Genomic DNA, 10,172 nt, shown 5'->3' on the forward strand with positions numbered 1-10,172 from the left:
TAGGTTGTGTGTTCCAAATGTTCCAAAAATTAAACGAAGGATTGTGGAGGGAGCGCATAAGTCTAAATTTGCATTGCACCTCGTTAATACTAAAATGTACCAAGATTCGAATATCACATGAAAAATGGCTTGAACTTAATTCTCAACTTGGTAATTAAAGTTTTTTTTTTTTTGCTATTATGTTTAAGGATGTTGGAGATGCTAGAGGCATCAAGATAAGTTTTGGTTTTTTTGTGAACATACATTCGTTCCCATTTTTTTATGAATTAATTATATTTTGCAAAGAACTAAAACCAATGAATTTGAAATAATGTAAAAATGAAAATATGTGGGCCAAAATGTGCAATAGAATTATTTCCCTCCGCTTCCTAATTTTTTATTCCACTGGAACAAGATGGAACCTAGCTTATCTCCAATTGGAATGAAAATGGATGACTCTCAACCCAAGCTTATTCAGAATTGGCATAAAAATGGAGAGTGCCCACAAGGAACAATCCCCATTAGAAGGACTCAAAATCATGACTTTCATCGAACTTTTCCATCTCACTGGCAAGAAGGACAACATTACTACCCCTTTGGGCAACCACTAGGTGATCATGAGGTACAATTTGAACTTAATCTGAACTTAATGCCTATCTGACGTTTACTCAAAACACAAAACATTTAGCAAAATTTTGTGCATTAATTTATCTTTTGTTTCATTTTAGTATGCCTTTGTTTCTGAAAGTGGTAGTACCTACTATGGAGCGCACACATCATTTAATGTGTGGAATCCTAAGACAGAGGCTAATGAATTTAGCTTATCTCAAATTTGGGTTATCTCTGACGTAACAACCTTGAATATTATTGAAGCTGGATGGATGGTAAGTGTTAACTTGTTTGTGAGGCCTTAATATTTTGATACATTATCAATGACCTATTGTATGTTGAGTCACTGCATATATATTATGGCATCCTTAAGTAGACACGTTGGTGCATGTTTTTAGGTTAATCCCGGAAGGTATCTTGACAATCAGACAAGGTTCTTTATATATTGGACAGTAAGTTTCCTTAATTTTCTAATCCTCTATTGATTATTTAAAACTTACGATATTAATCACAACATATAACAATTTTTAACCCACATTTGATTCTCATGTTGGTAGTGATGACATATTAATTCAACCTTACTTTACGTTCATGTGGCAAACAGAGGGATAACTATCAAAGCACAGGATGTTATGATCTTGGTTGCCTCGGTTTTGTACAAACAAATCATAAGTTTGCCATTGGTTCCACCATAAACCTGTTTCCACCTACAATGGAAAGACATTCGACATATCTATACTGATATTCAAGGTATATATATATATATATGCTACAATCTATTTAACTAACAACTTGTAAACCTTAAATATGACTCAAATTATTTACTTGGAAACACTTTTAGTTTTGGATTTTTATTTTTATTTATTTATTTATTTATTTTTATTCTTTTGATAACTTAGTATCAGTCCCACTAGACCAACTAATTCCGGAGATCAATCCATCATCCACGGGTGAGGGGGCCAACCAAGACAAAACTCTATATGGACTAGTCCCAAAAAAGTTATTTGCACTTATAGAAGGTTTTGAACCTAGACTTTGGAAAAAACACACCCCTGGTTGTTATGATCTTAATTGCCCCGGTTATGATCTTACGTTCATGTGCACTTACGTTCATGTGGCAAACAGAGTGATAACTATCAAAGCACACGATGTTATGATCTTAATTTCCCCGGTTTTGTACAGACAAATTATAAGTTTGCCATTGGTTCCACCATAAAACCTGTTTCCATCTACAATGGAAAGACGTTTGACATATCTATATGATATAGAAGGTATATATATGTATATATATGCTACAATCTATTTAACTAACAACTTGTAGACCTTAAATATGACTCAAATCATTTTCTTGGAAACACTAGAAGAACATGCGGTTTTCTTTTAGTTTTGGATTTTTATTTTTATTTTTTTGTTAACTTAGTGTGGTGAAATGGATTTAGAAATACTCTCTCGTTTAAACAAAACTCTCTCCCTTCATCTCTTCTCTGTCACCCCTTTCATATTGCTCTCCGTGGACCCTCTCAAGGCCCACTACCCTCTCCTAGGCTTTGACTTCGTTCCTAGGCCTTTTACACAGCCAACGGGTTACACGGCTCTCATAGCCCTTCAACTCGGTTGTACTCGACTATGGCCCTCCACTGGACCTAGCATGGGCCAACTTATATGCGGCTAGCTGATGGGCTTGGTGTGGAACCTGTGGCATGGGCCGACTTATATGTGGCCAGCTGATGGGCCTGATATGGGCCGACTTGTACCCGACCAGATCATGAACCTCAGGACCGTATTTATTTGGCCACCACACTTAGTATCAGTCCCACTAGACCAACTAATTCTGGAGATCAATCCATCATCCACGGGTGAGAGGGCCAGCCAAGACAAAACTCTATATGGACTAGTCCCCAAAAAATTATTTGCACTTATAGAAGATTTTGAACCTAACACTTTGGAAGAAACACACCCCCGGTCCTAAGGTTTGACCACTAGGTCAACTCCTTGACTTTTTTTGAACAATTTATACCTACTGTTTATGTAGTTTGCCTTCTGTCAATTTTAGTCATGATTATTACAATAATTTTATCTTTAAATTTTTTACATTATGTCAATTTGGTCTAATTGATTATGTCCCTTTAAAAATTAAATTGAAATCTAGGAACAAAATAGTTCAGTCAATCTTCTCATTATGATTGAGTGGTTGGTGTTCAATTGGAAATAGTCTATTTCCTTTTGAATGAACTATTTGTTCTTGATTTATGTCCAATTTCTAATACGTGTTATCAATTGGACTAAAATGACACTACACAATCAAATTGACACAAGATAAATTACAAAAATCATAGGTGCAATTTTTCCAGTTCTTTACAAAAAATTATATGGTAAATTACATTTTTTACCATAAAATTTTCATCTAATTTCATTTTAGTACCTCATCTTTTAATTTAAACAATTAATGTTAAAACTTTAACTTATGTTTCAATGTCGTCCTCTTGACACTTACAATTTCAAATTTGTATGAAAAATGCTCACGTCAGCACATTTTACAAACATTATAAGAAAAAATCCATATGACAATTTACACGTTCATTCATAAACTTTCACTCAAATTCTACTTTGGTTCTAAATTTTTAACTTAAATCAAATTTCAAATGAAGGAGTAATAGGAGGATCTCATTGAACCACGTGTTGAAATCAAAAGATTTAATTGTTACAATTAGAAAATATGGGATAAAAATGAAATTTGGCTGAAAGTTCAAGGTTGAAAAATTAGTTTACCAAAAAAATATATGAAAAATAAACAAAAGGGGGTGCAAAGATCTATATCATCTTCAAGAATATAAAATTTTTGCGATGAATTATGGTGTCGCTCAAGGTCAAAAATTCATTGTCATAGGTTTCAAGCAACGAGAGCAATTTTGTTGTTTCCTTGTAGTGCTTAATTTAAAATATTCAAAACTAATTTTTCATATTGAAATAAGTCCATCCAAAGTAGCTGATTTTCCAATATTAACGAGAAATGTATTAGGACAACAACACTGGAAATTGGTGGCTTCAGGTGCAAGATGTGGTATTAGGTTACTGGCCTGGTTCCATCTTCATAGACTTAGCTGACAGCTCTACGATAGTGACATGGGGAGGAGAGATCGCCAATGTAAGATCAGCACAACATCACACGACCACTCAAATGGGGAGTGGCCATTTTCCCTTCGAAGGATATGGAAAATCAAGTTTTTTCTATAATCTTAAAGTCATTGACAACTCAAACACTCAGCAAGATCCAGTTTCCCTTCAACCATATGTTACAGATTCTGCATGCTATGATTTACATGTTGAGGAAAACAAAAATACTAATCTCGGAACTTATTTTTACTATGGGGGTCTGGGATATTCGGCACAATGCCCATGATGACCAGCAAATTAATGTATTAAAGAAGAAAAAACATTCATTGATTTAAAGTTTATATGTTAAATAAATTTTGTTTTCATTTTGTTTTCCCTTTAGTTTGGTAGCTAATTTGATAATACGTATATTTCCGACAAAGGGTGGGTCGGACTAATCCACATTTTTAACGGGTTTGTTGGTCTTGAAGCCCACAGGATGTGCTTGCAAAAAGGTCCAAAAGGGGTGATAACCCCCGGCAGACCCTTCGATAATCGAGTTAGAATAGGATAGATTGATTGAATAGAGAGAGAAGAAGGGAACGAAGAACTTAACCTTTTATGTGTCTTGGAAACTTCATTATATCCTCTGCTCAACATTTCCTTGTCCACTCCAGACTATCGTGTTGGCCGAAAGTCAATATTCTAGCATGTATCGTTCATGGTGAGTCTGTATATTCCGACGTAAAGGGGTTGTCGTATTTAATGCTGCGAGAGCCTCATTAATGGCAGATGTATGAGTACAATAACTTTGCAAGATCTTTATCTGCTTATGTGGCTAGGCCTCTGCTTGACAAGCGTTTGAATGCTATTGGTCCTGGACCATCATTGATTTCTCAAGATTACTGGGATTTAATATCTAGCATGTGGGTTGGGTCCTGAGTCGTGGGTCAGACCCTCTTGTGGGCCCACCGATATCATAATTAAACACTATTTTTCTATTGCACTATTTCTTGCAAAAGAATTGTATTTCTAGTTTAAAACGATTTGATCACATATATGTCTATTTAGTGATAGAGGAAAACCCAGAGCTTTTTTTAGTGAGGCCAAAACAAGTTGATAATGTACAAACTTGATTTACAGACTGATGATATCAGTTACTAGAGAGAGATCACTGTCACTCACCATAGATTTACAACATCCAAGCCCATGAAAATTAGAATACCAGTATGACAATAGATGAAGAAATATAGAGAAATAACAAGGAGATCAGACAATGGCAATCTGATCAACAGAAAACAGGATTCATAAGGAGAGGAAACCATAACCCGCCCTCTGACTATTGTAAGCAATTCATGTCTTACTATTCCAGACATACAATCTACAGTCATAATTTCTATGTGACATGGATATAGAACATGTATATCACAATATAGTATCCAAGTTTATACAAACTAGATGCTCCTCGGGCGTATATCAAATAAAAGTGGGCATTCCCTCTCATAACAAAGGTCACAACCATATAAAACACTGGGCATGTGGCCCACCATCCAAACTTAAAAATAATTAACAACAAAAGAGTGGACAAAAGTCTAGTATAGAGATTTTTGGCATAAATTATATGAATAAGGCAATGAATGTGATCATTTTTTTTTTTTTTTAAATTTTCTTGATAGAAATTTTTTTATTAAAAATATGAAATTTAAAGGTACAAGGAAAAAAATAAGCATTGGGAGAGATTTAAAGAGTACAAACTCTCCTACTAGTACTACTCACATCTTCACAACCAAACCCTCAGCCTCACATTTTTATATTTATAAAAAATAAAAATAAAAAAAAACACACAAAAAAAATTACAAACCAAACTCGCCGATTTGTCCCACCCCCAATATAATTAAAGATAAAGATAGGTCACCACAAAACTTGTCCCTCCCCACCCTATCCCGTCCCGTTGTCATCCATAAGGATTAGGTAATATGTGTGAAAGCAATACCTTTTTCTCTTTTCATTCTATTTGTTTAACGTGAGATTTTTTAGTAACTTGCTTTCTTTTCTTCCCTTTAATTTTAGGAAGAAATTCAATACACTGGGACAGATAAAAAAAGTTACAAAATCATATGGAGTACAAGTGGTTTCGTGATGGGGTGCAAGTGAAAGGTTGTGGGAATGCAAATGTGACTTGCACTCCTCCATGTTTGTGTTAAAAAAAATAAATAAAAGATGCTAGAGATCTCAAAAGTTGTGCCAAAATTTCTACCAAATGTCTCATATGGATGTAGAACCCACACTATGTGGATCTCATATAGGTCTCGCACTCATATGAGACATTTGGTAGAAATTTTAATAGAACTTTTAGGATTTTTGACATTATTCAATAAAAAAAAAAAAATTTCTCCCACTAGAATGTATTCCCTTTTATTTTATTTTTTACACACAAATACTATACATCATTTTTTTTTTGTCATCTTATGCATGGTTGGATATGAATAAAAATTAATTTGCACATTATTATTAGTCAATTGTTAAAAACACTTTTAATTCCAAAGATAATGGTTGAATTATCGACTACATTAACTATCCTAATATCCAAATCTACAGTAATCTTTATAAAAATAAAAAATAAAAAATTATTAGAGCAATGCCAGAGAGACAAAAAAATTACTCCTTTTGTCCCATATTAATGGTCTTTTTTGCGAAAATTGATTTTTGAAAATTACCCTCTAATAGTACATTTTTTTTGGGAAATATCAATGTCATAATTGTACATTTTATGTTAATAAATTTAAAAGAATGAAAAAATAGGAAATTTATATTATATTTGTACTTAATTTTTGAAAAAAGACTAATATTTTGGGACAATAAAAAATGGGATAAGGGACTAATATTTTGAGATTGAGGGAATATCAAATATTCACATGAGTGTAGGTCCCACTCACATAAACGTGAGATAAGGGACTAAAAATGGCTTGAGCTTAATTCTCAACTTGACATCAAGATAATTGTTGAATTTTTTATGAACATACATTTGTTCCTTTTATTTTTAATTAATTTTATTTTGCAAGGAACTAAAACTAGTGAATTTGAAATAATATAAAAATGAAAATATGTGGGCCAAAATGTGCAATAGAATTATTTCCCTCCGCTACCTAATTTTTTTATTCCACTAGAACAAGATGGAACCTAGCTCATCTCCAATTGGAATGAAAATGGATGACTCTCAACCCAAGCTTATTCAGAATTGGCATAAAAATGGAGACTGCCCACAAGGAACAATCCCCATTAGAAGGACTCAAAATCATGACCTTCATCGAACTTTTCCATTTCACCGGCAAGGAGGACAACATTACTACCCCTTTGGGCAACTACTAGGTGGTCATAAGGTACAATTTGAACTTAATCTTAACTTAATGCCTATCTCATGTTTACTCAAAATACAAAACATTTAGCAAAATTTTGTGCATTAATTTGTCTTTTGTTTCATTTTAGTATGCCTTTGTTACTAAAACTGGTAGTACCTACTATGGAGAGCACGCATTATTTAATGTGTGGAATCCTAAGACAGAGGCTAATGAATTTAGTTTATCTCAAATTTGGGTTATGTCTGACAAAACAACCTTGAATACTATTGAAGCTGGATGGATGGTAAGTGTTAGCTTGTTTAATTGATACATTATCAATGACTTATTGTATGTTGAGTAACTACATATATAGTAATTGCATCCTTAAGTAGACAAGTTGGTGCATGTTTTTAGGTGTATCCCGCAAGGTATCTTGACAATCAGACAAGGTTCTTTATATTTTGGACAGTAAGTTTCCTTAATTTTCTAATCCTCTATTGATTATTTAAAACTTATGAAATTAATCACAACATGTAACAATTTTTAACCCACATTTGATTCTCATGTTGGTAGTGATGGCATATTAATTCAACCTTACTTTACGTTCATGTGGCAAACAGGGAGATAACTATCAAAGCACAGGATGTTATGATCTTAGTTGCCCCGGTTTTGTACAGACAAATCATAAGTTTGCCATTGGTTGCACCATAAAACCTGTTTCCACCTACAACGAAAAGGCATTCGCCATATCTATGCTAATATACAAGGTATATATATATGCTACTGTTGGCTACATATTTTGTATAAGCCAATTACGATTCGACGTGTGGCAGAATAAGGGTAATACAGGAAGACTATTCAAATCTTCGATCATGATCGTACACGTGGCAGTTAGTATTGGTTATTATGAGATCTTAGTAGCATTGGATCAGCAAAGAGATGCAAGGTGATATGGCTTCAACGGTTACTCACATTCAAATTCAAAATTAGGTGGGAAGCCTAATTGCAAGTAATGGCATAGTGGAGCTAATTATAAGGCACCCTGATCAGCGATCATGGAGGAGCAGTTTGACGGTTGGAAATGCAGTTCGTGTCACGACCCCATCCCGCTCCTAGTAGAATGGTGCCGTGATGGCCAGTAATCCGAGTTTACCAAAGGCCAACTGACAAGGATTCACACACCATTAGAGTATGCGTATGGGGCTTATATGCGCGGAAGCAATAAATTTAAATCTAAGTAGTCCATCAGAGCTGTGCATAAATCAAATGAAATGACATACATCTTAACATAGTTTACAACTTGGATACAAATAAAATAAAGTACAAAATACATCTTGATCAAAAGGCTTCTCAAGCCGACATATACAAAAGAAATAACTACAAGCCAAGAAGCATAATCTTCAAGATGCTACAAAACATGAATCCAAAAACATCTTGCAAACAATCATCTAGGCATCACCGCCTTCCTGCTTGTCACCTACATATATATATATATATAGAGGGTGAGCTTGGATACTCAGTGAATGATACCAGTAATAAAGGTTTTGCATTAATGATATTCAAGATCTCTTTTCTAAACAATACATAGCATAACTTATACAAAATCCAGGGATGAACCAAGTCCATCAATCAAGTCTTTCAAATCTTCAAGGGATGCTTATTAGCATCAATATAATACAAGGGATGACATTCCGGACAAACAAACCCACGCGAAAAACCGTCAGTGGCAAAACAAGGGTACAGTTGCATTATAGTCCCCTGGCACTAGGGACTTTCAAAACAAGGGTGCAGTTGCATTATAGTCCCCTGGCACTAAGGACTTTCCTAGAATGTCATCAAAACAAATATAATACTAGATACAAAACTACGGACAATCATTCATGCTTGGTCAAACACTTTTCCAAAACAAAGCAAAGCAAAGCTTTTATCAAAACATTATAACATAGCTTTATTAAAAATACCACTAACATAGTTCTTCGGGTGTAGGAATTACAAGCAAGGATCTAAGGCCTACAAGCACATAATAAATCCCATTGAATGCGTTTCAATAAGACAAGGTGAGATGCTCAAAGATGGATATGAAATGCATCTTTAAAACAAGCTTTACATGCCAGGAAAGGATCTCGGCATTTCTTTCAAAATCAAGTCAAAACAAAGCAACACATGCTGGAAGTTACAACACTGCCTTTTTATCTCGGAAAAAACATGCTGGGTACTAACCAGGTCTAGGCCGAGGTTCCACACCTCTTGGCCGAGGTCCCACACCTCTTGGCCGAGGTGTGTTCCCGACGACCACATTCAAGGAAATGAAGTCTGGGAAAATCTGGGTTTCCCTCTTGAAGAACATGAAGAGCATGAATGCTAAATTCATAACTTCTTTATTCGAAATCTGAGTTTTCATGAGATGAGTTTGAAAACATGGACCTAGGTACTCATACTTGAAGATTTCATGGAAACAAACACAAAAACATGGAACTTGTTACAAACTTTCGGATCAAAACATGGTTTTATCTCAAGAACATATGAACATCATTTTCTCTTTCTAAAGCAAACTTTAAATCAATGCATGGCTCATGAATCGTACTAGATCATGCAATGCAATCGGATTAACATAAAGAATAACAAGAGTAAATCAAGATTCTAACCTCAAAACACGGATTAAACGGCTCAAACTCTAAAGATCAAGCATGGGATCTAGCTCTCTCACTCCAACTTCCTCTCCTATTCCTAGAGCTTCTCTCTCTACCATGCAAGAGATATGACACAAAATGATATATTTCTAACTCTGCCGGCTGACTTAACCCTTTGCTGGGACACGTGGCAATGGCTGATTGGATCTCCTAAAAAAGGTGATAGCTTGATAAGACAAGAGCATGACAAAGTGTAAGCAACAAGGTGACATGGGCACTTTGGGGGGTAATGATCTCGGCTAGGACAAAGCTTCGGCAAGTAAGGTCTCAATGATCTCGGCTAGGAAAGACAACACTTGGCCTAGATGTGCCACACCACGGTCTAGGTCGTACCAGTCCAGGGACAAGATCACTTTGGTATAACATCTCGACCTATATAATACACATCTCGGCCTTGGTGATGAACACCTCGGCCTAGATAATGACATCTCGGCCAACATGTCAGGGTGAGGGTGGAGGTCAA

The 10,172-nt window shown here is 35.0% G+C and overlaps 1 protein-coding gene across 1 annotated transcript; it reads left to right on the forward strand.

Moving 5' to 3' along the window:
- The first annotated feature begins 394 nt into the window (after nucleotides 1-394).
- On the forward strand, nucleotides 395-4,623 carry LOC145823927 (protein neprosin-like). Its single transcript, XM_082923492.1, has 4 exons — nucleotides 395-601; nucleotides 708-863; nucleotides 3,608-3,733; nucleotides 4,474-4,623. Exons 1-4 carry the CDS (start codon nucleotides 395-397, stop codon nucleotides 4,621-4,623), a joined length of 639 nt encoding a protein of 212 aa, XP_082779618.1.
- The last annotated feature ends 5,549 nt before the right edge of the window (nucleotides 4,624-10,172 follow it).

This window comes from Camellia sinensis, chromosome 4, assembly GCF_055761805.1.
Source record: "Camellia sinensis isolate YWXY chromosome 4, ASM5576180v1, whole genome shotgun sequence".
Classification (NCBI taxonomy): Eukaryota; Viridiplantae; Streptophyta; class Magnoliopsida; order Ericales; family Theaceae; genus Camellia; species Camellia sinensis.

Excerpts from the sequence above, each read along its gene's own strand:
- LOC145823927 (XM_082923492.1), top strand. The coding sequence starts at position 395 with ATGGAACCTAGCTTATCTCCAATTGGAATGAAAATGGATGACTCTCAA. Across the intron at positions 602-707 it reads AACCACTAGGTGATCATGAG|TATGCCTTTGTTTCTGAAAG; the intron begins GTACAATTTGAA and ends GTTTCATTTTAG. Across the intron at positions 864-3,607 it reads TTATTGAAGCTGGATGGATG|GACAACAACACTGGAAATTG; the intron begins GTAAGTGTTAAC and ends GAAATGTATTAG.